The following is a 26,180-nucleotide window of genomic DNA, read 5'->3' as shown; positions in this document are numbered from 1 at the left end:
TTGAACGAAAACCCAGCAGGCCAGGCACTTCTGCTGACAGTTGTTACAGCACAGGCCAAGCTGGCTTCGACCCCAGAGTAGCAGACCATAAACCAGGCCGACTGGAAACATTTAGTCTTTCCTACCCCCATAACAACTGTCTGCCTGTGGCTGGTTACTAAAGTGGAGCAGGGGAGATGCGGATTAAGAAGCCAACAGTCCAATGACCTTTCCACACTGAAAAGTTCAAGCCAGCACCCTCCTCAGGAAGGAAAGAAAAACCAGCTCCTCAAAAATCTATTTTATTGTATAAAATTATACATACAAAATGCATGTCAAGTACTGAACATTACAGGATACAAGGCAGAGACAGTACACAAAAGGTGATTTCTCTTACTGTAGTGTTCAATTTAGAATATACAGCATGAAGGCTGGAAAGAAGAGACCCTGGGTGCTTAGGAAGCCAGGACATTAAAACTGCTAGTACAACAGATTAGATGAGCAGCAAAGATTCCCCCTTAAGGCTCATAGGGGATAGAGGTTCTGAGACGAGATTAGAATGGGAAGGCAGGGCCCTTACAGACACTTGTTGCTATTTATTATAAAGCTAAACTAGGTCCTGCTCAGGCAATCCTCTTCTAACCGTAGCAGGAAAGGCCATTAGGCAAAGACCCATAGCTCTGCATCAATTGCTGGAGTGTCTGCAACCAAAATGCCAGAACTCAGCTTAGTTCCCATCACTAGCATGGTCTAATATAAACTTGGTAGCAAAAACAGGCAAACCCTCTGATGTGGTTTATAAAAGCAGATTTTATTATATAAATATAAAAAACTACCTGCACAACCATTACACAAGTCTGACAGCCCACCCAGACAAAATTCTGCTTTCCCAGCCTTAACCGTGGTAAAGGAACAAGGGATGTTTTATTTGCCTGGAAAAAGGAGTCAGCCTGTGAATCGATGAGTAGAATTTGACAAGGTTGGTGTATTCTAACACACCATCCCTTAAACAAACTAGTGTATAAAGTCTCTATGTGCCTCTCCTACTGCAAAGAAGTCCCATTAAAGAGAATTAGCCTTTGTTCACAGAAACCAGATCATCCTTAAAAGGTTATGGTTGTTTCAGAGGATTGCTTGCAAATTTTTTAACAGCACCAAGAAGTGTCAAACATATTCCTTATTATTTGGAGTAGAATATACTGTGCTGATGATTTGAAGAGAGTTAGCCTTTCTGGTTTAGTGGAGAACCATTACATTCTCACATCTTGAAAAGATTCAAAATTAGCACTGAAATGGGGAGCAGACAGGCCCTCAAAAGCTTCCTGGGCAGAAGTGTTTGAGACTTCAGAAGGGAAAGAGTTTGATTATTCAGCTGTCATATGGAACTGCCTCTGTTCAGCTAAGGCTACGTCTATACTGTAGCCTTCTTGAAGAAAAACATATGCTAACGAAGCACAGCATGGAATAGCACCACGCCTCATTTGCATAAGTAACGAGCAGCCACTTTTGCGCAAGAGGCTTTTGCACAAAATGGGAGCTGTGTAGACAGCTCCTTTTTGCGCAAAACCCCCCTCTTGTACAAGAGCCATTCCTCCTCATTTTTGTCAGGAATTTTTCATTTTTGCACCACTCTGTGGCAAGCAGTTAGCTTCTCAATTAAGGTTAACACTAATTAAAAAACAACACAGATGAAACAAAAAACAGGACTATGCAGCACTTTCGAAAGAGTCTAGATGCTCTTTCGAAAAAGTAGTTTGCATTCAATAGCGCCTTTTTTTGAAAAAAGGCGCTACTCCTCGTAAAATGAGGTTTACCGCGATCAAAAAAACCTGCCGCGTTCTTTCAATTTACTTTCGAAAGAATGCGGCTGCAGTTAGACACAGGGGAAGTCTTTTCGAAAAAACCCTGTAGTCTAGACACACCCCTAGCGGGGTATGATCTGATCCACAATTTAAAAAATGACTTTGTTTGGGGCTGCTCTAGTTTTTCAGGGTAGACTGGCAAATCTATGTAAGGGGTGTGAAAAATCCCGAGTGGCGTTGTTAAACCAGTCTAACCCCTGCCGTTGACAAAAGAATACTTCCATCGACCCTGGCCACTGCCTCCCTGAGAGGCAGGTTATGTACAGACAAGGAGCACCCTGCCTCTCACTGTAGTGCTTACACTGAAGCTGTAGTGTTTTAAGTGTAGACAACCTTAACACAGAGGAAACAAAGTAACGTTTCTGGAGACACACTTAAGGTTCCATACTGTGAAAACCACCCTCTTCATGTGAGAGTACTCAGGGCATAAGCATTTGCAGGTCCTTAGGCAAGTCGGTTTCGCCTGATTTATTTTAAACTCTACACACAAGGGGAGGTGTTAGAAGAACATTAAGACTTCATGCAGTTTCTAGAGAAAGAAAATTAAGTGTCTGAAGAGTCCAGATGCCAAGAAGCCAACCTGTAAAACTAAAAAAACCCACCATTTATAAGTCAAGTTTTATAAATGCATTACATGTTAATACTATCAGGTAAGAAGACTGTATATAAAAAATATACATACATATAAAAACCATCAGACATAGGCTTGTTAGGATTGGAATACAACACTAGAAGGTGTAAGAATAACGTAGTTTCTTCTCAGTCTTCTTTTTGAGATAACATTGCTTTACTATCCACATGCTACTAGTTCAAACATTTTTTGTAAGAGGCTGCTCCAGAAAGATGGAGTGGGGTTGAGAGGTGGTCTCTGGGCAGGTATTAAAAACAGTGGCAGACTTCTGCTTTCAGAGTTGGACCCCAGAGACTCATTTCAATTAGTGATCCACCAAAAGTCAATTTGAGATCCACAAGAATCCCAAAGAGACGCGGGGTTTGATTTTAAACAGCCCCTGACAAGATTCCAGAAGAGACCCTACTAGTTCTTCTGGCCTATACACTGAAAACGTTTTAAAGTGTTACGAGAAAGATTATTTTGTGCACCAGCAAATCACTGCTTCGTTAGACTGCATTGTCTAGGAGATATGTGCTCTAACTCCCTATTTAACCTGAACGACACGTGAAAATGCTGTACAAAGTGCTCAACTGTTACCTTTCTTCTCCACTGCCTGAGGCCTCCTGCCTCTTCAATGAGGACCCAAAGAACGGTTCATAAGCCACGAGATAGTGATCAATATTTTGTGTTAATTACAAGCAAATCCATTGCATTGCACACTACATGTTGCATTTCAAACAGTACAGAACATGTACCACTTGGATATTTTATAAAACATTAATTTTTTCCTAATTTGCAAAGGAAGAGTCTAAAAATATCAAAGAGCTTAGAGTAGTTACCTACAGGCAATCTTAAAACTGGGTACCATGACTGTGTGAGTGTAGCTAAAGAATACTTCCTGTACCATGACTTCCAAATCTATCAATCCCTGTCACCACAAAAATAGATTCAGATTTTGCCATTCATGAAGACAGCCCAATATTGTGACTTTTCCTTTACAAAACTAATCAGACACTAGAGCAAGCTGCCACAAGCAGGATGCTAGATTAAAAAAAAAAAGGCTTATATCCCTTCAAATAAGTGCCTTGCACAGCAGGCTTACAAAATCTACAAAGTTACTAGATAAAAGGTAAAAAGGTCTAGAAGTTATGACGTACGAGATCAGATCAAAGAGTTATTGCTGTAAGCAGGAAACCCTGGGGAATATTACAAACTATGACTTCGCTTTGTGCACCAAATACTCAGTTTTAACTCAGTAAAACAAAATGAATCTGGACCTTTGATCCAAGTGCAAGCTTGTGCTTAGACCCCACAGCAAAATGTGAAATATGAGCTCCCTTAATGCCCATTAGATTGGTCAGAGACACACAATTATAACAAATCCAGGGACTTGGATAGTGGGCTGAAGTGATTTCCCATTTTACCTTGGTAGTAGAGGTGAAGGGTTTTCAGTTTGTAACCAGAGCAATTAATCCCTGGTTTGCATTGTAGTGGCATTTATAGGCACAGGAGAATTTAGCAGACTCGAATCATTTGAGGGCAGACAGAAAGTAAAGGGTGCCCAAGATATTACAACCCCCTTCCCCCCCCCTTCAATCCCTCCAACAATTATGCAGAAGGAAACGATCAAACAGTTCTAGGATTGTGCTTTGGCTCCATCTTCAGTAAATATGGCCTGATAAAACGTGCTTGTAGCTGCCCCCCCAGAGCCATAGTTTTTCTGTTTGACAGTCACATCCAGGAACTATTTTTTGAAAAGGAGGGCTCTACTTGGGCTGATTGGATAAAAACTTGCAGATTTCTTTCAAATCTTAGGAAGTTAGGCAGCTACAAAACAGTTAGCAAGACGAGTGCCTAGCCTGTTCCGAAAGCTCAATGTCAGCACCAGAGATTAACCGACCCTAGAAGGGAGAGTTTGGAATGCAGTTCTTGTGTCTGATTGGGTTTCCCTTTTGCATTGCTGTTCTGAAGCCAGCAACTTCCCCCTCCCCACCCGCTATAAACCTGAACTATAGAAACATCTAGGTGTCCAAAAGGATGCTTGCAAGCTGCTTATACTACAGGGCTAGTATTTATATTAAGTGCAGGGCTCTATTAGTTAATAAAGAATAGTGCATATAAAGATTTACATTTCAGGAATACTTTGTTCAAGTAATGCTATAAAAACTAGCCAGTTCCAAAGTGGAGATTAAATGCAGCCTTTTGCTATCCACTTTATGTTGCAAGAATAAAAGGAACCTTTTAGGGAATACTGTTTAGTGTCCTCAAGACTGATCTGACCCATATTATAAACGAGTTAGCTAGGATGCTGTAGACTAGGTAGAACCCTGTTTAAAACTGGGTTCAGAGACTTCTCTATGCTGGCCAAAAGATGGTCTCAACTATACTACACATGTGTAGGGTTTAAATCCAGATCTGACCTTCCATGGCTTGATCCCAGGTTCTGCTTCAAGAGGTTAAATACAATTCTGATTACCAGGGCAGTAAACCTGGGATCTTTCAACGTACCCTCCAATCTCTTCCATCCATGTGTGGATTTTTTCCATCCATGTGCAGAATAATTTTATATGCACCAAGGCTTATGTGGCTGTGCACCACCAGTAGACACACATGCTTCCAGCTGTGGGAGCTCTGCTAAACAGCTGGGCAGCATTTGACTCTCTCCTAGGTGGCTGCACAAACACACGGCTTACAGGGAACACTGCACCTATGGTAATACATCTGGAATGGTTGCCCCTTGGTTAGCCAGTTCTGAATATCTGGCTAGTGATTTAGGTCTTCCTGAAAAAGGTTTAGTCAAACATCCTGTTCAAAAGCAACCCAAACCCAAGTGGCTAGGATAACACTGGAAAGCAGTAGGATACCCTAAGAAATCGGACATCCAGGAAAGTGTACAACCCATGTTATAGCACCACCTTCTGTTGGCCTATGGAACAGCATTCCAAGCTCAATTACCCCTGTAGGCTAGAGTGAAGTCCCATTAAAGTTCAAAGAGGATTCAAGAGGGGGACCACAAAGCTATTATGGCTGGGGGCTCTCTCTAGTACAGAGACTTAATTAAAAAGCTGAGCCCAATTCCTTAATACCAAAGCCAATCCCTTAAGCACCACCAGAATCTTGTAATTTGGTACTTAGGAAGCACTTTGAACACACGTGCAGAAGAACAGTCAGCTGGTTACAAGAAAGAGACTGAAGCAAAAACACAGATCCAAACACCCCCTTCCTAAAACTTTGGGGAGTTTTAAACCTGATCTCAGATGCAGAAGGCAATTTTGTAGACTGACCCCATATTTCTATAATGGAGTGAATCAAAATCCCAGATCTGACACTCCATGCATGTGAGACATTCTCCATTGGAGCACAAATTCTAGTATGAAGAGCAGAACATATTGCTAGGTGTTGTGCTTTTCAAAAGGAAGAGGGTGGGGGGCTGACCAAGCCCCTCAGACTGAAAAAGCAGATGGAAAGGCATGTTTGTGTAACATGCCTTCTGGATCTCTTCAAATCCAGATCTCCCTGGGGAAATGCTACATAACCATCAAATATGGTCATCTGTACGGCGCCTCAGTTGAACAGAGGTCTTTAGAGTAATGTTAACACTGAAAGGCTGCACTTTAAATATGCACTTCTAAAGAGGAGGAATTCTCTAGCAGAGAGTAAGGGGAGAAGCAGTTGAAAGGCTAGTATTTGGAAGTGTAAAAATCTGTACAGAAACTTTTTAAAACATCTTCAAAATGTGCAAATGGGCTCTGACTCGGGAGGGGGGGGAAGGGGGGGGGGAAAAAGAGGCAGCTGTATGCTCTAAGTGATCCAGTACAGAGCCCTTCAACGTGGAACTGCTAGTAGGCCCGGGGAAGCAGAACGGTTTGCGTGCCGAGTCTAGCAGTGGGAGGAGTGCATGCTCCCCAGCTGGCCGGCTGCCAGCATCAGGATGTCTTTCTTCTCCTTGTGGAAACGCAGCTCTTTCCCAGCCAGTCGGGCGTCATCCAGCTCCCTCTCCGTCGAGGATAGCTCTCTGGAAAGGGCGCCGGGGGTGTTCTGCTCCCTGTTCACCCAGTCCATGGCCATCTGGTTCCTTATGTCGTCATCCAGAGCCCGGTGTGAGTAGTGAGCCAGCACCTCCTAGTGGGAAGGAATAGGACAGGAACTTACGAATGGCGAGTCACTAAGGACGTGCGTATTGGTTAACAGCATCCGGCTCAGCTGCGCACTCCAGCATGCTGGAAAGTCAGTGGCAGGTCTGCATGAGCACTGGAGAAAAGAAAGTCCAAGAATACCTTAGGTACTCCGGTGCTGCTGCCAAAGAGGCACTCAAGCCAGCTTACCTGTCGCGAGCACTGCCTCTCTCGCATGGCTTTAAGGCTGCCATTCCAATGCAACAGCTGGAAGACAGTCATCAGCTCCTGCAAGGGGAAACGGCAGTCAGCTTCGAAGGGCAGCAGTGTCAACAAGAAGGAACCGGTGAATCACGGGAAGGGTGGCCAGGAATGTACACAAGCAAAATGCTTCTCTGGCATACAGCTGAAAGCCTGTGCTCTGTACCATAGAGCCCACAGGAGGCAGTGCGTCCTAGTGGCTAGGGCACTGGACTGGGCACAGGACGCCTACTGTGACCTTGGGCTAAGGACGTGAAGAAGCAGGTAAATGACTAATCGTGTTGTGGATACAAGTTGCATCGACTACACAGATTAGTCGATAAGGGAAGGTGCTCAGTCCCGGCTCGTGCCAGGTCCAGGAGCTACCCCGGCTGTGGTTCTGCAGTTTAAATGTAGTAGGAGTCCCGGCTCATGCTGGATCCAGCAGCCCCTGTCTGTGGGAGGTTGCAGCAGGGAAATGGGACCCCCCCTAACCCCCACCATGGACAGGGGCTGCTGCTGGAGCAGCCTTTGTTCACAGCCAGGGGATGCTCCGCAGGATGTGAAGCAGTCTCTGCTTGTGGTGAGCCTGGGCCCACCATGGACAGAGGCGGCTTCACAGCAGCCTCCCCTTGCTCCCCTCCCCCGAGCTGCTGCCTCTGATAGAGGCAACAGCACAGGGGTGGAGGGCAGGCAGCATGGCAGAGACAGTGCTGGGTCCCACTAGCTCCTGCTTCCCCCCCCCTACTTGCTGCGTCTGATACAGAGGCAGCAAGGGGAGAGGATGTGAGTAGTTGACTCAACGACTCCCTTACATCCCTACCTTGGGCAAGTCACTTCATCACCTGGTGCCTCAGTTTCCCTCCCCTTGTAAAATGAGGATAATGATATTGACCTCCTTTGTAAAGAGCTTAGAGATCAACAGCTAAGAAGTGCTAGGGCTACAGGTGGTAAGCAGTCTGGATTATTAGTAAAGACAGACAGACTAAGGTGGGGAAGACACAGAGGAGTGAATGAATCCTTCCTTCCACTTAGTATCCTTGATGGGCAAAGATTTAAGTCCACAGCAGGGAGGGCTTAGTGGTTAGCACAGAGCACTGGAAGTCAGGACTTCAGGGATATATTTCCAGCTCACAGTGCGACAGTTCCAGCTCAGTTCTAGTCTCCTGTCTGCAACACTGGGCTGTATCTGTCACCTTGCTTGGTCTTTTCCCTCATCTGTAAATTAGTCACATCACAGGCAGCTGAAGCCTCAGGAAAAAATGAAGTGCTTTGAGCTCCTTGAGCAAAACAGGCTAGAAGCCATTACCACTGTCAGGGCTGTTCCCCACTCTGGCACTCTGAGTGCAGAAGGTGAGGGCCTGCCGAGAGCTTTAAAATCTTGCTGCTACAGACACAGGTTATAAACTTCCCCCCAGAATCACAACACAAATTTTGAGGAATTTGCTGCCACCCTCAAGTGCTTTTCTTATCCCTAAAACCAGGGGTGAACATTTGAAATTTCTCCCAGGGGTATCCCAAGCTCTTCTGCCCCAAAAGAGCTTGAAAAAAAAGGAGAGAGAAAAAACAAGCTGCAGTCTCTGGTAGCTGACCCCTCAATCAGAGGCCTGCAGACACACACAGACAGACGTGCCAGGAATCAAATCCTCACTAAAAAATTTGTTTTATTACAAAACAAAAGATAAACTTGCAAAAGCATACTTGGTTGCTAGATGTTACAGAGCAACTAAGTAAAACAAATTAAATATATAGAAAATCTCTGGCACAATGCTTAGATGGTAATTAGGGAGGGGAGGCATAGATTCACACAGAGCAGTTCAAACCAGACCACAAAATAAAGAAAAATTACCTTGAACCCAACTGGAGTCACTTTTTCCTTTTTACTTACTTCTCTCTCTCTCTTTTTTTTTTTTTTCAGTCCACTCCCATGCCCTGAATTCCTTGGAGGCATGGTAGTCCCGCCTGGGTTTAAATCATTCTGTCTCTCAATTCCTGGTTTCTCTCCCCCACACAAAGAAAGCAGGCAAGGAATCTATATGCAGTTCAAGTTTCAGCACTCTAGCTCAATTGGTTCTGTGATCCCCTGGCCAACATCTTTGCTAGCTACCTGAGTTTAACCTCTTAATCACCAGGTGCTGGTCAGGACTCCTCCTGTCCATTACAACCACTATTTAGGCCAGGTCTACACTAGACCCGGAAGATCAGGTTAAGGTATGCCACTCCAGCTGTGTACAATACATAGCTGGAATCAACTTACCTTAAGCCGAGCTTGGCAGTTTTTACAGTGGGAGGCTGCTGACAGGAGCAAACGTTGCAGTCAGCTTCCCTTATGCCTTGCGATTGCCAGGAGTACTGGCGCCGATCAGAGCCACCCTCAGCTTTCAATTTAGTGGGTCTTAACTAGACCCACAAAATTGAATGTCAGAAGATCAGTCTCTGGCACGGCAAGTGGAGACATCCCCTTAGAAAAACCTTCTTAACTGTCAGGGTGGTTAAACACTGAAATAAATTGCCTACGGGGGTTGTGGAATTTCCAATCACAGGAGATATTTAAGAGCAGGTTAGACAGACACCCGTCAGAGATGGTCTAGACGGTGCTTGGTCCTGCCAGGTGGACAGAGGACTGGACTCAATGACCTCTTCAGGTCCCTTCCAGTTCTAGGATTATAAGCTTTACAGGGAGGGACCATGTCAGAGGTCTGTACAATGCTGATCACGGTGGACTCTAGACTATTAGGGACCCTTCAGCACTATTGCAATATAAATAAATTAGTGATCACAGCTGGCTTACTTACAGTTGAGGCCATGCTGATGCGGTCCGACTCCTGCAGTACTGAGAGATGAAAAGGGCCATTCATGGAACAGCTATTTAAAAAGGACATGTTACTGGATGTGCTGATCCATTAGCCAAGGACAATGCCCATGCCTTGCACAGCTAGACAGAGGTTCACTACCACCACTGGGACTAGAAAGATCCTTCAGACTGCTTAACCTTTGGGACACCTCTGGTGCTGTAACATCCTCTATTTGTGCTTGTCTATGCCACGTTCATCCCCAGAGCTATTGCACTAGATGCTGATCCTGGTTGTCATGGAAGCCAGGCAAACGTGTCTCTGATGGCCACACAAACCCCATTCCATACACGCCCCAAAAGAGCCAGGCTTCCCACAGACAGCGTAACCACAGAAACATACAGGATGCGGCATCAGTTTGTGTCAACAGGGCTCTTAATATAAACACTTCTATCCTCCGCCTACAGAACGTTACCATTCAAGGGAGAGCAGCAGGGAAAAAGTCCAGGATTAGGAAAGTCTGCCTACAGCAGAGAGTCCAAATAAAAACGAAGTTACAAGCTTAAGGCTCCTACATGCGTATAGCAGCCAAGCATCTGGTAACTGAAAGCAGAGCCTATTTCTCCCCTTCCGAGAATCAAATCCCTGAATCTGGTTAAATCAGCTATTAGCGGGGAGCACGTAAAGTCCTCGTTTCAAGTGACCGGTGACGACGATATGGTACTTCCCAACTCAGGCAGACTTATACTGTACTAGCTCTCACCAAAGTAGCACATTGAACATAGCAGAATAGCCACAACAGTGGGACAAGCTGCAGTCCCAACAGAGACTCTAGGTATGTATATTCAGGCAACTAGCCAAGTGGTGGGCAATCTGCAGCCTGAAGGCCACATGTGGCCCATTGAGGTTGTATGTGTGGCCCATGAGACATTTTGTTTACTGTTGCCAATGCACAGCATTGGCTGATTCTGCTGGTTTCTGTCCATGTAGTTTTTTCCTACCGGTGTGAAAGTGACACACATGTAAAGCCAGCGCCCATGAAGGAGGTGCGTGCTGAGTTCACACAACACTGACAGAGAGCCGTGCGCTCCCTCTGCATCAAAGCGCTGCTACAGTCCAGTTGGCACACCCTGCAAATTCCAGGCACAAGTGCAGTTAGCAAAACTATCCTCTCTCAGGGGACCATCTAGATTGCAACAATCTTGCGGCCCCACTGTGATGGAATCTAGCTTGCCCATCGCTGAGCTAGCCTGTCTGACCCATGCTACCACAGCTCCCCTGCTCTTCTTCACACACTGGTTCAATCCATGTTAGTGCCCATACACCTGAGCAGGAAGTTACACCTTCCAGCGCCCACGCAGACATTCCCAAAAACCAACTAAGATGAAGTCTTGAAATCGAGATCATGCCGCCTAGTCCTATACACTAACATAGTGTCTTTCCTCCAAATACTTGCAGATGCTGCTTCTTGCATTACCAATACACTGAAGGCACTACATCACATGAAGCATGCACAATGCCCTCCATAATTCTTGTTTATACAAGTGCCTCAAGGAATATATTAAACAGAGGGAAGCCCAAACTAGAAACCTGTATAGTCCAGCTATCCCTGAACTTTGGATGGCCTGAAAAATCCTGGTCTGGATTCTGTGGCTGGAGCTCTTATTTAACACTAAGCAACACAAAAGCCATAGCAGCACATGTTTCTGAATGCACGGACACAGCCCATTCTACAGCACTGATTGATGTAACTACAAGTTCTTTTAAACTCTCTTGAATCAAGACTGGAAAGTGGAGGAACGGGGGAAGAGAGAGAATCAAGTTACGGATAGTACCTGAAACTCTAACATTGATTTTCCCTTGTTGGATTCCAGCATGAACCGGAAAGCACCAATTCCAGTGTTCGGGTTATCGGCTTCTTCTCGATTACCCTGCAACAAAGGAGAATTTTAAGGAATTACGACCCTGGAAGAGGATTCTACAAACACAGAAGAGATTTTGAACTCCTCCATCTTTTGCTAAAGACTGTGCTTTTGCTAGGAGATGTCCCATGCTATAAGTTATCAATACAGGACAAAAAGCAGTGACTTTTCTCCATCTTGGAGAAATTCTGACCCCAACTATCATGCCCTTGGCACAAGAAAGGGCTGGAAGGGGCCTGGAAGTCAACACCAGCCCTCTACATTTCCATGATCTGATGTTTTCTTTAACATTTAAGATTGTAAGATAGTTGCAAGTAGGGACGTTAGATATCGGGTAACTGAATAGTTGTGCAACCACATGATATCTTAGTGGTTACACTATTCAATAGTCCCCAGGGGTGGGGCCAGCAGCCAGTGCGTTCCTGGCACTATTTAGCCAACCTTTGGGTTACTGCCAGTACCAGGCATGGGCCAGCCACTGACTAAGCCAGCCAGCCTTCCATTTTAGCTCAAATAAAAGCAGTTCTATACAAGACAAACATTTTTATATTTAAAAGAAACTTGGCCAGAGTTGTAGGAAAGGGTGTGAAGTGCTTTTCCCGAGATATAGAAGTGGAATAAGTTTAGAGTTAACAGGCCCTCAACACTGGGCATGCTGAAAACATTAAGGGCGGAATGCTGCTCTCCAATACACCAATCCAAGGTAATTCTGCTGATCTAACTGGGTACGTGATTTAACCCCACAGGCAGGGCACAGAGGCCAGCTGGAGAGGGGAGTCTGAATAGAGAAAAGGGACAGCTTAAGAGAAAACAAGAATTAGAGTAATAACTGATATTTATTTTTAGTATTTCTATGTCATTCCAAGAATCACTGGAAAACCTGCCATAAGGGTTTCCAGATGCAAAAGAAGTTTCCCTTCCCACAGATTTATGAAATTTTCCAACCAGTCTATTCCTACCAATTGCAGCAGTCAAGATACTCAAAGCTCTTACATTGAAAGATGCCAAAGCTTCCGATACACTCTTCTCAATGAACTCATCTGTGATCCTCCGAGAGGGGTGCTCGTTAAAGACAGAATTCATTAGTGCAATCTTTGCAGCACTCCTCCTGGCTTCAGCCTTGGTCGGACAGAACTGGGGACAGACGTACATGCCATCAGAACGGAAAAGCAGAGACAGCTGAGAACTGTTAGAGCTGACACTCCAAAGTTCTTCCTGCCTATACAAAATGGCTGTTAGGTGGCAGTTGTTCTGAAGTGCTGGAAAGTTATTTTCTCAGACATTCTGAAGTCATTAGGAGTGCATTGTAAACCACAGCAATCCCAATCACGGTGAATGCAAAAATTCAACTGGAAGTTGAAGTCTGCACATACTATATGGGACATGGAAATACCACCAATTGGATTGCCAACAAAATTAATTATCTTAAAACCAAAACACAGCCATCCTACTCTAAACATGAGGACTGCATTGCAGGATGGGGAGGCAGCTTAACTGCTGGAATTGTTTCTTTTGGATGCCTTCTTCAAACCAAGACTAGAGCATAACTCCTCCTTGAGCCACTGCAGAAAAGGAATCTGAAATGCAATCAGAACCCTATGTGATTTTTGGACTTTAATCTTTCTAGTTAAGTATTTGGGTTGGACCTTTTCCTTTGCAACAAAGGAAAGGCAGCAGTTATTGATCAAGCTTTATTGGTTTGGCTGCCAAACTTTTCTGAGCATCTTGGAAAGACACCGGGTCAATTTCAGAGCTGTAACAGGGACTGCCAGCTCTATAGTTCATTGTCTCTAGAATTCACATTGTAACCATACTCAACCATAAAAAGAATAAGGCATTGCATTTCAGTCAAATATTGCTACACAACAGTTACCCTCACGCTTGCCCTCAATGTCATGCATGTTAACTCACTATTTGCAAATTCCCTGTTCATTTCCTGCAGTAAATGAAGGGAATACATAATCTCACAACAAAACTCAAGTTAAAAGACAACTACTGTCCTTACCATGCAGAACTGAGCTGGGTGGATTTATCTATCTTCTGAAGGCCTGGATCCAGCTATGTTTTGGGGCTCCCAGAAAGTCTCCCACCCCTCACAATGAGGAATTTGATTCGAGGATGGAGATTTAAGGGAATGGCTAGACTCCACCCCAGCTCTACAGAAAATGAGGCATGTAACTAGAGCAGCTTATCTCTGTAGCCATGTGGTCCTACCTGGAAGCTGCCAAAGCAGCTCCCCCCAGGCAAGGTGACATAGCAGACATAAGGGGGGCTGTTGGAAGGGACCATCTCATACACCACAAGGGCTCCGTTTTTCAGATCAGCACCACGGGACTGCTTCATCTGCCAGAACTCCTGAAGAGCTTCCACAACGTTCACTGAAGATACAGAAGTCAGGAGAAAAAGTTAAGGACAGATATCAGGAATGAGAGAAATGGTTTTTTCATGCCTCAAAAATTAAGTGCAGGAAACTTAGTTTGAGATCCTGGTCTTACTACTCACCACTTGTGACTGACTTTCTTTCCTCTAGACCATCATTTTCACATTCACACATACTGAGCTATACAAATATGATAGCAGGGTCCCTCCCCCTGGAGCCAACATGCAGAATTTTAAGCACTCAGCAGCTCTGGACCGAAGGTCTGATCTTGGGACACAGTAGTCTAAGCATATAAAAAGGGAGTTAAAAGGCAAGACTTTAGATAATCAATTTTTTCTCTCCCTCATACCCAGAGAAAGCAGGGATGGAGGGGAGCAGTAAAACCAAAAGGCTCTTGGAAGAGTATTTTAAGGGGGATCCAAGTCAAAGAGGGAAGAAATTAGCAATGTCTTTTTCCTAAAGGCAATCTACGTGGGTAGCAATGGGTTTGCCCCTTACTTGGGCCAATCAGCCAGGCTTGTCAATGCCAGGAATCAGACTGGACGTGATTCTTCAGACAGTTAAGACCACAAAAGATTGGTGTAAACATGACATGGTGCACCTGGTGTAAACATGACATGGTGCACCAAGTGAAGACTAATTATAGCATGTTGCAGGGCTAATGAGAGCCAATAACAACCTGACTCATCTGCCCTGGCACCAAGATGCCTAATAGAAATCACCTGCCCTTAAGTCAAACACTAGATGTCCAGTTTGAGAGGGTCACTGTTTTGTGGAGCTGCACAGAAAGCTGTGGGCTGCCCAAATCAAATCCTATCTAATTCCACTGACACCTGGTGGGAACATTTAGCTGCCATATCATAACTATTGGCTACCGTAGAGGGAATAGAAGAGGCCTAATTCAAGAATCATGATGGTCTTTCTGAATTGGAGGAGGTATATATGAATGGTGAATCACATACTAAAACCAGGAATATCATCGTTAGTAGAAGTGTATTTTCCATTCAAATCGGGAAAGGAGTCCAAAACTTTAATCCTGATTTATTTGGCAATTACAGTCCTTTCAGGATAAGAGTCTGTCTTTCACAGTCTGCTAGATGTTCTGTAAACAAGTAGAACGTTTATCATACTAGATTCAAGCAGATGTCCTTTGATAAGGCAGGACAACACCCCAACGCTTCAGAGAAGGCAAAAGCCCCACTGTTTACCCAACTAACTGTGGAGAGGTGCACATGGTAGAAAGATCACCTCTAACCCCTGTGGTGATGAACTTGAATCTTATGCTTCTGGCTGCAATTACTCTCATCTTTGCATGACTGTAGGAACTACAAACATAAGTCATCATCCTCCAGGATTCCCTGCAGCTCTGAATTTCTATGTTGGGTGGGAAGCTTTTCCTTCTATTTTATCTGCCCTTAATACCTCCAATCATTGGAGGGATCCCACAGCTTCCATCAAAATCTTACATTTTCCTCTAAGCTACTAAATAATTCTTGGGTTTTAAGCTATCTTTGTTACTCTTCTTTGAATCTTTTCCAACCTCAGTTATCACTTTGAAGATAAGCAGTCTACTAAATGAACAGAGTAACATTTTGCAAACAAAAGAATGCTACAGGTTGAATCTCTCTAGTCTGGCACACTCCAGTCCTTGTCCACTTATCATGAATGTGGCCATCTGGCTAAGTTTCCTACAGTCCCATAACGTTTGTTTATAGCCACGAGTCCTGGCTCTCAGTGTTCTGTGCTGTTATTTAGCTCTAATTTACCCCCTAAATGTCTTCTAAGAGCCCAGTAAGCAGTGGAAGGGTTGGTAATGTTGCTAGATGATATTGACCCCCCCTCCCGTGGTCTCGCAAATTCTCTGGTTCAGCACCAATCAGATTCTGAGGGTGCCAGACTAGAGAGGTTCAACCTGTACTGGAAAGAGGAGTGAGAATCCATTAGGCCCTTCCATGTGAAATTTGCTAGAGAGCTATTCCAGTTTCTTATAGAAAGATAGAACAAGAAACCTGACCCTCCCCGCCCCTGGGAAAGAAACAAAAACAGACCAGTGTGATGGCACACAAAAAGTACCATACTCCATACTTCAAGCTATCCAGCTAAACATTTTATTAGCCCACACGCTGTACTGAGTAACACTTTATGTTACTCTGCAAACTGCCTGGCTGAAGAGAGAAAATAAGCTTATCTTATTGCCTCTAACGTTATTAGTTTCACTAGCTTCCTGTAGAACAGAACCAACAGGATAGTTACTAGAAGTTTCCCACTAAAATATTTTACTCGCTTGCCTCAAATGCGGTGTTTCAGGCAGTTAGTTAATAACGAGCACTTGGCTTGGATCATTTTCAAGTTTGGGGTAGAGATTTCTCCTTAAATACACAACATGGCAGTAGTTTTAAACCCAAGATTCACAGGAAAACGTACACAATCTATGTGCTTCAGAGGGGTGTGCCCACGAAAGCTCATGATACCATCTAAATATTGTGGTAGTCTTTAAAGTGCTACCAGACCATTTGTTGTTTTTTAAGTTTTTACAGTCCATGTGGTTCCTTGCCAGTGATACAGCACATCAGCCTAAGCATGGAATTCAAACATGGGCAAGCAGTTTCCCTTTCTATAGGGAACATAAATCGTGCATATAATCCCCTGTAGGGAGCCAGAGACAATGCCTTATTCAGCGAGCGTCTGACACCCTATTTGGCACTGAGCAATTGAATCTTTGCAGCTATGACCAAACAGCAACTTCATAAATGAAAAACTGAAACTGAAATGAAAAAAGTTACGTCAAGCAGCATAAAGGCTCAAATTGCCCCCTACCCTTATTACTATGAACATTCAAAACATTAATAAGTTTGTTAATTTAGTGAAGACAAGAAAGTGGTTGCTAAGTGCCTAAGCAGAGGTAACAAGGAGACACTGTGTAGCCAGTGCATGGGACTTTGAGTCTTCAGTGCGAGACAAGCTCCGCTCTAGGTTGCACACTACTTGTTTATTTTGCAGGCTGCTTTGTTAGCAACTGGAGCATTAAGTCTGGCAGCAGAGGAGTTCTAAGAGATTCTCTTGGAGGACTGAGATCAATGCTTCCAGCCCACCAGAGAACAAGGACAATTTAATAAAAATAAAATAAATAAAAAGGGGGGGGGGGAGAAAAGGAGAAAGTTAAACAGTTACAGATGAATAGCAATATAAAGGCCACTCCACCATGCATATTCATAAAGTAATAAGTACTTAGCCAATGGAGTAAGCTTTCAGACAGACAGCCAAGAACATTTGTTCACAACTGCATATAGATTTGGGGGGACAGGGCGAGAGAAGGGGAGAAGATTTCGATCTTATATTTGTTCTGGGTAACAATCTTCAGCTCTTTGCCTGACAAGTTCTTAAAACATATCACAGATTCACCACTCACCCAAAGAGACCATGCTTGAAAAAGGATGGGTTCATATAGCTCAGAGTTTTGTTAATTCCTATGGATTCAACAGGAGAATGAATGGGGAGATGGGAGAAATCAGAAGCCACAAGGAAAAAGAGCTGGACGTTCTGATCCAAAGAGGATGTAAAACAAAAGCTATTTGGATGTGACCATTTGAGCAACCACTGAAGATGTTTGAGTTGTTCAGTTTTCCATTAAAAAACTAAAATTGTTAAGAGCAGGAGCAGGGCCAGGCCTAATATTGGATATCTGTATTTGACACGTGAAAACTGTCGTTTAGATCAGCTTTTTGAAGGCCCCCAGTGCAGTGGTTTTCAAACTTCAGGTCACATAATGTAAGGCACTAGGTCACCTTGTTCAGCAACCAAGGACCTAAAGCTGGGTTCAGGCCCTGCACTTTGAAAGACAGTGCTAGTCCCTTCCTGTTCTGATACTGCACTGCACCCCGCAAATGGCCAGCAGTAGGTCCAGCTCCTAGGAAAGAGTCATGCAGAGCTACTTGCATGTCTCTGCCTATGCTGTTGGCTGCATCTGAAGCACAGGATAGCAGTGCCAGGACAGTCAGGAAGACGGCCTTAGCATTTCAACTGTGCCACTGACTGGAAGCCACCAGGGGTAAGCCTGCACCTCAATCCCCTGCCCCAGTCCCCTCCTGCACCTATCATCCTCAGCCCCACTCCAAAGCCTGCACACTCAGCTCAGAGCCCTAATCCCCTTCTGCACCCTAACCTCTCGCCCATCCCAGAACCCCTTATCATACCATGCATGCCTCATTCTCTGCTCCACCCCCCAAGTCCTCACCTTAAGCCCCCACCCACACCCAAATCCCTCATCCTCAACTCCACTGGGTGAGAATTTTCTTCAGTTCTTCAGTTACTGGAAACAAAGTTTGAATCTTTAGAGACATTGCTGGACTGGAACAGAGGACCAATTGAATCAAATAGTAAATTAATTTAATGCATAAGTGATATCTAGTGATCAGAGTAAGGGACAAGTTAGGACAATTCAGTTCTATTTGCCGCTTTGATGCTTTCTTGCTGTAGGACCTTGGAGGGGTTGTTTTCCTTCCATGCCTCAGTTTACCCATCTCTAACCAGGTATGTCACCAGGAGGTTGCCAGGGTTATTTTAACATTTAAAGGGCCCCAAGAAGATCCTATTGCACTAATAGTGTTAGAGCATTTACATGGCTCTTTACAACCTTAAGGTGTGTTCCCACATCCAGAAAAGTTCATAGTGTAAATGAACATGCGAATCATAGCACAGCACTAAAGGTTTGAGAAGATACCAAAGCTTTAAGAAGAAGATTGTTGGGGTTTGAGAAAGAATGAGACAGAACAGAGGGATTGCAAGGCATCATTTGGCGTACCAGACACCAGTGTTTAGAGTGAGAAAGGAATTTTAACACATTTGAAGACAGCAGATTCTGGGTTAACAAGTTCTGACATTGACAGCAAGAGGCCCAATCAAAGTGTTGAAAAGGGATTTATGACTACCATCATTGGGGGAGGGGGAATACCAAACTCTCATGCACCCCATCCCCAGGAAAACACTGAATCTACAGGGCCCTGTACAGAGCAAAAGCTTTTCTTCCCTTTCAAAACTTAACCAGTAGAAAAGCAGCAGTTCCTATTTAGCTTTGCTATTCAAAGCCAGAACACAGGAGAGACATAGCCGAGTCACATATATACAGAGTGCTTTGGCCATCAGTCATATCAACTGTTTATTGCCTTGGAGCACAGACCCTGGTCCCCATATTGTGTATATGATAGCACATCTGAGTCGCATATTAAATAAGGGAGAGTAAGTGATTCCACATGGTACTGAAATGCTTCTCAGCCAGAAGAGCAGCAGTTCCACTGCATTCAAGTCACATAACGTTTGCCAAGCATTTACCAGTTAGGATGTGTACAACTGTATCCACTTGACCTGCTGACATAACCGGAACTCAAAACAGTTGCACAGTGACTGTCCACTTTTTGTACCAGTAAAGTCTGAGGTTTAATCATCTTTGCTACGTCCACACTTCTTACAAGGACCAGATGGGATGTGCGGGAAGACTCAGAGATGAGGCTTTCCTCGAGCGCTCTCGCATGAATTGGACGCACTAAGGCAATACTTGGAGTCCTCAGGACCGGGTGTGGTATAGTACTTAATGCTCCCACAGCAGCCCTCTCTCGGGCAGACACACAATCTAAGGAGCTAGACGCTTTTCACCACAATGGTGGGTGGAAGAAGTATCGCCTGTAGCTGCAGGTATGCTGAGCAGGCAAAGGGATCATATGGAAAATACAGACACTCAAAATGCAAGCATACGGGTGGAAAGAGGAAAACATTGGCATATCCAGCAAAACACCCTTCATAGCTGCCTGGTGGGTGTGAAAGAGCCTTTTGTCAGGTACTAATCAGCAAGTATTAAAAAAAAAAAAAAAAAAAATCTCAGTCGCATACCCAAAGCCAATCATTAGTATAGTACACACAGAATTGTCAAACAAAACTTTACTCCTCTGGCAACAAGATTGGTAACTGGCATACATTTATGCAGCAAGTTACAGAACCCCTGGATTTGAAACCTACTCATCTTCAGAGTTAAAAAATTGTTCCAGATCCTACTCATAAACCTCTCCTCCTTCCTCCAACATTCCTGTCAGTCTTATTTTGACATCTACCTATTTTTCCAGACTTAAATTTAAGGATTAATGTTTTCAGCTAATCAACTTGACATACAAAGGGACTCGATTTTCAGACAACAGATGGCTCAGCACTGTGCGAAACACACGTAATCCCTAGGAAGAAAACAAAGGACCAAGTGGGGAACAAGAATGCAACTGACACTATGCAAAGTCGCATCAACTGCACCAGGCAAAATAGAACAATTAGCTCTGTTTGCCAGAAGAGCTGTCCCTTACCCTGACTTTAGGGGGGCACATGTCACAGAAGAAAGGAGTTTTTTAAAACCACTATAAGAGCAAACGCATTAGCAAGGTCTTCTGTCACTCCCAATCCTCTGTCACATACATTCCTAAGTGTAAGGGCACCCTCTGCCCCAGGATCTCCCAGCAGGCAGGATGGAGTAGTGGGTCTCCTTGCTTACCCTTATTATATACCGAAAAACAGCCATGCAAGGAACTTAATTTCTCACAGGTAGTGTCCTATTGCAACTCTGGGCGCTCCCAGCTTTTTAAATGGCTCTCCGCTGGCTTCTGCCACAGCTCTTGCGGGAGGTGCACACCGGGGCGCATCCACTGCCTGTCCCCCCTTGTCCCCAAGACCAAGGAGGCTCCATTGAACAGGGACACACCAGTGGGAGGGGCTCGACAGATACAGCTGATGGGGGCCTCAGGCACCACGGACAACGAGGAGTAGGGGATAGTGGCTCGATGCACAAGCCCCCCCCCCCCCAGGGGGGCTAGTCACTGGGGCGCCACTGGGGGGGGGCGCAACCCCCCAGACCGAGCTAGGCCACATGCGGGAAACCAGGGGATGAACCCCTCAGAGGAGCCCCTCACTGTAGCGCCGATCTCTCCGCCACAGCCCTGCCCGGTGGGGGGGGGGCGGTTCTCCCAGCCCGGAGCGGGGGGGGGGGGGCCGGCTCCCCTCACTCACCGCGGCCGTAGCCCTGCGTGTGCTTGGCGAAGCTGCGCACCACCGCCTCCACCGCCTCGCGCAGCACGGCCGGGGGCCCCGCGCCCCCCGCGCCCGGCAGCCCCGGGGGAAGCGGCAGCACCAGCCCCTGAGGCGCCGCCGGCAGCGGGGGGGGCGGGGCGGGGGGCGGCGGGGCCGAGGCCGCCACCGCTGCGGGGGCGCCGGTCACGCCGGGCCGCAGGGAGCGCAGCGTCCCCACCCCGGGCTGCAGCCGCTGGGCGCGCACCGACTCCATCATCCCTGCCGGCCACCGTCGCCTGCCCGGACTGAGCCCACAGCGGGAAGGAAACAAGCGGTCCCGGGATTGCCACTCTCCAGAAGGCGAGGGGCGGGCCCCAGCGGAGGAGGGGGGGCCAATCACAGCGCGGAGCCCCGGCGAGGAGGCGGAGGATTACACGCGGTTGCCCAATCACAGAGCGGATTCCCACAAGAGAGGGCGGGGATGGGCAGTGAGGTGCCCAATCAGAGCTCGTCTGCCCAGGGATGAGGGGGGGAGGGTGGCCCAATCACAAGAGAGTGCTTCCAGGAGAGGGCGGAGTGGGGAGGAATTCTGCCCAATCACAGCCCGGATCCGTAACGATGACTGAGGAGGGAACGAATCAAGAAATCGATCATAAATTGAAGGGGGTGGAGGGGGACTACGCGACCTGGCTGGCTGAAAAGGGGGCGGGGATGTCTGAAAAAATGTAGCCAATGACATTGTACCTCACTGAAATAACGTTCCAATCACTGCCCAGGTTTTGTAAGCAGTGCGCGTGGACTAGGGGACTTAGCCAATCAGAACGCGCCTATCTCTTAAAGGGCAGTTATGTTCTAGCGAAATGGATCCTGGGAGCTTGGCCAAGTGCAAGGAGTTCTATGTGCGTGTGGGGAAGGGAGGGGACGGGGGCGCCCAAGTGCAAAGGATTCTGGGAGTTTAGCCAATTGCAAAGGATTGTGGGAGCTTGGCCAAGTGCAAGGAGTTCGATGTGTGTGTGTGTGTGTGGAGAGGAGGGGATGGAGGCGCCCAAGTGCAAAGGATTCTGGGAGTGTGGCCAAGTGCAAGGGATTCTGGGAGTGTGGCCAAGTTCTGGGAATTTTGAGCACGTGGCAATGGATTCTGGGAGAGCGTGGCAAAGGGTTTAGATTTCCGGGAGCCAGGACTCCTGGGTTCTAGTCCAGGGGTTGATTAGGCTGGTCCCCACCTCTTCTGGGCAGGAAGCAATGATGGGATCTTCCCTTTTTCCCACATAACCTCTCTCACGAACAGTCACTGTCTGCTTATGTAACCCACACCCCTAGGCTATGTCTACACTCGCGGCTTCTTGCACAAGTATGGCCATTCTTGCGCAAGAATCCGCAGAGCATCCACACTGCTCCACCGCTCTTGTGCAAGGAAATTTATAGTACGGCGTGGTAAGAGAGGGCTCCTTGCACAAGAGTTACACTCTTTTATCAGGTGTAAGCCCTCTTGCGCAGGAGCTCTTGCACAAGAGGGCAGTGTGGACACTCGGCAGGGATTTCTTGCGCAAGAAAGCCCTATGGCTAAAATGGCCATCAGAGCTTTCTTGCGCAAGAGAGCGTCCACACTGCATTGGGTGCTCTTGCGCAAAAGCACAGCTTGCACATGGCAGTGTGGATGTTTTCTTGCTCAAGACTTCTTGCACAAGAACCCTTGAGCAAGAGAGTCTTGCGCAAGAAGCCACCAGTGTAGACATAGACCTAGGTTTGAAGCTGCATGGTGGCAGTTATAAGGAGTGACTCCTCTGGGATCTCAACTGGGTTCCCCCCACCCACTTGTGCAAATTATTCCTTTTGCATTTGCCAACGCCCGACACTTCCCAGAACCTCATGAGCTGTGAGTTCTCTAAAGGCAGGTCTGAGTGGGAAGACAGCAACACAGGGGCTATGTCTATATTGTGTTCTCTTGCACAAGAGAATATACAAATGAGGCAAAGCAGTGAATATCGCTGTGCCTCATTTGCATACTTAATGAGCTGCCATTTTGCGCAAGAGCCATTCTGCCGCTTTTTTTCAGGAAGAACGGCTTTTGCACAAGAGGGGGAGTTTTGCACAAAAAGGAGCTGTGTAAACAGCTCCTTTTTGCTCAAAAGCCCCTTGTGCAAAATGGCAGCTCATGAAGTATACAAATGAAGCGTGGCGATATTCACCGCTTTGCCTCATTTGTATATTCTCTTGCGCAAGAGAGCGCAGTATAGACATAGCCTAGGTGTTATTATTGATGGTAAGCTTGTAATTGCGTTTCCCTGAATCAGCTGGAGGGCCCTGCTCCCAACTTCACTCTCTTTTCCTCTCCATTAATGCCATTCAAAATTTATCATCTACAGGACAACCTAATGTCAACCTATGGGAAAAGATAAAGACTGAAGTAATAATGTGTTAAATGTGATAAATTCATGGAGGATAGATCAATCAATGGCTATTGCATGGGTTCCCAAACTGGGGGCGTGAAGAAATTCCAGGGGGGGCGCAAGGCAACCCAGCCCTCCCTTCCCTCCCCTCCCCCCTCGGTCAATCCCCCACCCCCAAGTCTTGCTGCTATTTTTGTTTTTCAGCCCCGGTCAGTTCCTTTTTTTTTCCTCAACAAGTTTTGCTGCTATTTTGGGAGGGGGGGGGGGGCATGAGGGTTTTTCAAAAATCAAAAAGGGGGCATGATGCTGAAAAGTCTGGGAACCACTGGGCTATTGGATGCTGGGAGTCAGTGATGGGGAGGGATCACTAGATGGTTCCCTGTTCTAGTCATTCCCTCTGGGACACCTGGCATTGGCTGCATACAATCAGAAGACAGAATAGTGAGTTAGAGGGACATTTGGTTTGACCCAGTCTGGCCATTCTTATGTTTTTATGTGCCTAGGATAGTGTTTGCTGTTTTGTTTGCTCTGTCTAGAGAGTATCTGAACAGTTTACAGGCATCTAAAAATCACATCAAATCTAAATTTTATCTAATCTTCTAACTTTTATCTATCTAGATATTTACACCATGCTCACCACCTGAGTATCTGAGTACCCGTATCTATTTTTGTCCTGTCTAATGATGATCAAGAGCCTTATCCTTTACACCTACTGCAGTCTGGAACAGTCTGCCTTATTCCCCCGGTATTTTTTTTGCTTCATTGATTTTGTTTTCTGATCTCTGCTGAAAATGATGTCTCTTTTCTCACCCCTTTGTGCTGTTATTTATTTAATGCTGTGAAGCATTCTGGGATGCCATTTAAAGACACCATAGAAAATAAAATGGTCTTTTATTACAGTGTATTATTACGGGTCAGTGGAGTAGCAGAGAGAGAAGATCTGGAACAAATAGCCTTTATTCAAGGGCTTGTAATTAGATGTAGTGCAGTGGAGTGAGCAGAAATAATTAAGAATTGTTGTCCCTCTGCATTATGCTCTGGATATTCCTTTTGTGTGGCAGGAATTGACAGATGTGACAAAGTGGGGATTGTATTCATTCTGCTTTGTTACGTTGCACGTGGTTTCTACTGTCCTGTAGTAACCCTGTGTGCCTCAGTTTCCCTGGGCACTGCTCTACTATTTAGATGGGGATGGGAAGTGCAGGTAAGGGACGTTAAATATTGGACGCGTTCTTTCACCATCCCTGCAAACTTTGTTGTACGAGGAAGAAGGGATGTGCTGAAAGAGGAGGTTTTTCCCGAAATTTGGTGCCATGTAGATGCGCCAAATTTCGGAAAAGCCTCTTCGGTATGAAAAGTGGGAAAAGATATGCAAATGGTGGTTCACAATTTGCATATCTTTTTCTGACTTTTCTTCGTAGTGTCAGCCTGAGCAAACCGAGACCTCCCAGGGTTAGCTGGGTGGAGCTGGAGGAGGGGCAGGCTGCCTGGGAGGGAGGGGCTGGCGGGCTGCCCTCAGCTCAGGCCAGGGAGGCCCCTCACACCGGCTCCTCTGGGAGGCCTGGTGCTCTAGAGGCAGGATTCTCAGTGTACAGGTGTGGAGAGGCCTGCTTGGCCCTGTCTTGACCGAAGTACGGTCATGTGATTAGGAAAATTTAGGCCTGATAAAATCTGGTGCAACTCGTGCATACAGGCGTGGCCTGATGCAAGCATGTGGGAATACGGCTTCCTGGGCAGTTGAGCAGAGTGTAACCGCAGTGAGCAAACACAACAAACCAGATTGGAACATTCCAAAAGATAAGCAGAAGTACAAGACCTGACCTGGCAGCCCTAACACTGTTAGCCACAAATAAATAAACAGTTTACGAAAGTAGCGTATCATAAGTAGAAATCATGATGGATAAGTTGATCAGTAGTGTAGTTTAGGTTAAAGAATAAAACAAACCCACAGTTCTGAAATTGAGTGGTTAATCATAGTCACGGGCAGGGCTTGACAAATCATGTAATCTACTCGCCCGTGGCGAGTAGATTACAAGCCGGCATAGCTAGCACTGCGCGATCTGCGCATGAGCAGCTTGCAGAACCACGCAGCTGGCGAGCGGGGTTGCCACCGCTTGGCGAGCCCTGGTCACGGAAGACCACGTCGAACCTAGTATAAATATAGGTTTAAGCAAGGCAATCACTGGGGAGGGACTGGGCAAGGTATCCCCACATACCTGTCGATAAATCTCTGTATTAAGCATCTTCATATAACTTTGTATCATTTTCATATGACTTTGTATTCAGCCTTTTCAGATAACCTTGTAGTAAGTCTTTCCATATATAACTTTGTATTAAGTATTAAGTCCTTTTGTATAGGAACTTTGCATTAAGTTTTGATATAATATTATAACCATGTCTATGTACCAGTACAGATCTCTCCCCTTTTACTTGATTGCCCTGTTGAATGAATGAGATGTGAATGGATAAGGTGTGAAAGGCAAGCACCTCCAAACAGCTACAAATATTACCCTCATGCATTCACATACAAGCACACTCCGCCTTGTTGTTACCAGTAGTTGCTCCCCCTAATTTCAATGGCCAGGTGAGCTGGATGAGGGAGGGGTGGAGCCTGTGGGAGACAAAAAACCCTTTTGCGCAAGATCCCTTATTCCTCAAAAAATGAGGTTTACAGGCTCTTGGTAAAGCCAGCCCTGCTCACAGCACATGCCAAGGGCCGCAATTTAAGTGTGGCTGCATATACATGCAAATATATATGCAAATATATTCAAACAGCTTTGTTCACACTGACGGGCATGAATACAAAGATTAAGGCAAGACTACACAACACACAGGCCCCATTTAAGTCA

The 26,180-nt window shown here is 45.8% G+C and overlaps 1 protein-coding gene across 1 annotated transcript; it reads right to left on the bottom strand.

The window, feature by feature from the left end:
- Positions 1 to 265: 265 nt before the first annotated feature.
- Positions 266 to 21,300, bottom strand: LIX1L (limb and CNS expressed 1 like). Its single transcript, XM_075907793.1, has 6 exons — positions 20,942 to 21,300; positions 13,738 to 13,901; positions 12,517 to 12,657; positions 11,437 to 11,532; positions 6,780 to 6,857; positions 266 to 6,576 (listed from the first exon to the last, which is right to left on the bottom strand). Exons 1-6 carry the CDS (start codon positions 21,216 to 21,218, stop codon positions 6,334 to 6,336), a joined length of 999 nt encoding a protein of 332 aa, XP_075763908.1. The 5' UTR covers positions 21,219 to 21,300; the 3' UTR covers positions 266 to 6,333.
- Between the last annotated feature and the right edge of the window lie 4,880 nt (positions 21,301 to 26,180).

Source organism: Pelodiscus sinensis, chromosome 24 (assembly GCF_049634645.1).
Source record: "Pelodiscus sinensis isolate JC-2024 chromosome 24, ASM4963464v1, whole genome shotgun sequence".
Lineage (NCBI taxonomy): Eukaryota > Metazoa > Chordata > Testudines > Trionychidae > Pelodiscus > Pelodiscus sinensis.
Note: the sequence above shows the minus strand (reverse complement) of the source record. Positions and strands in the feature narration are given on the sequence as shown.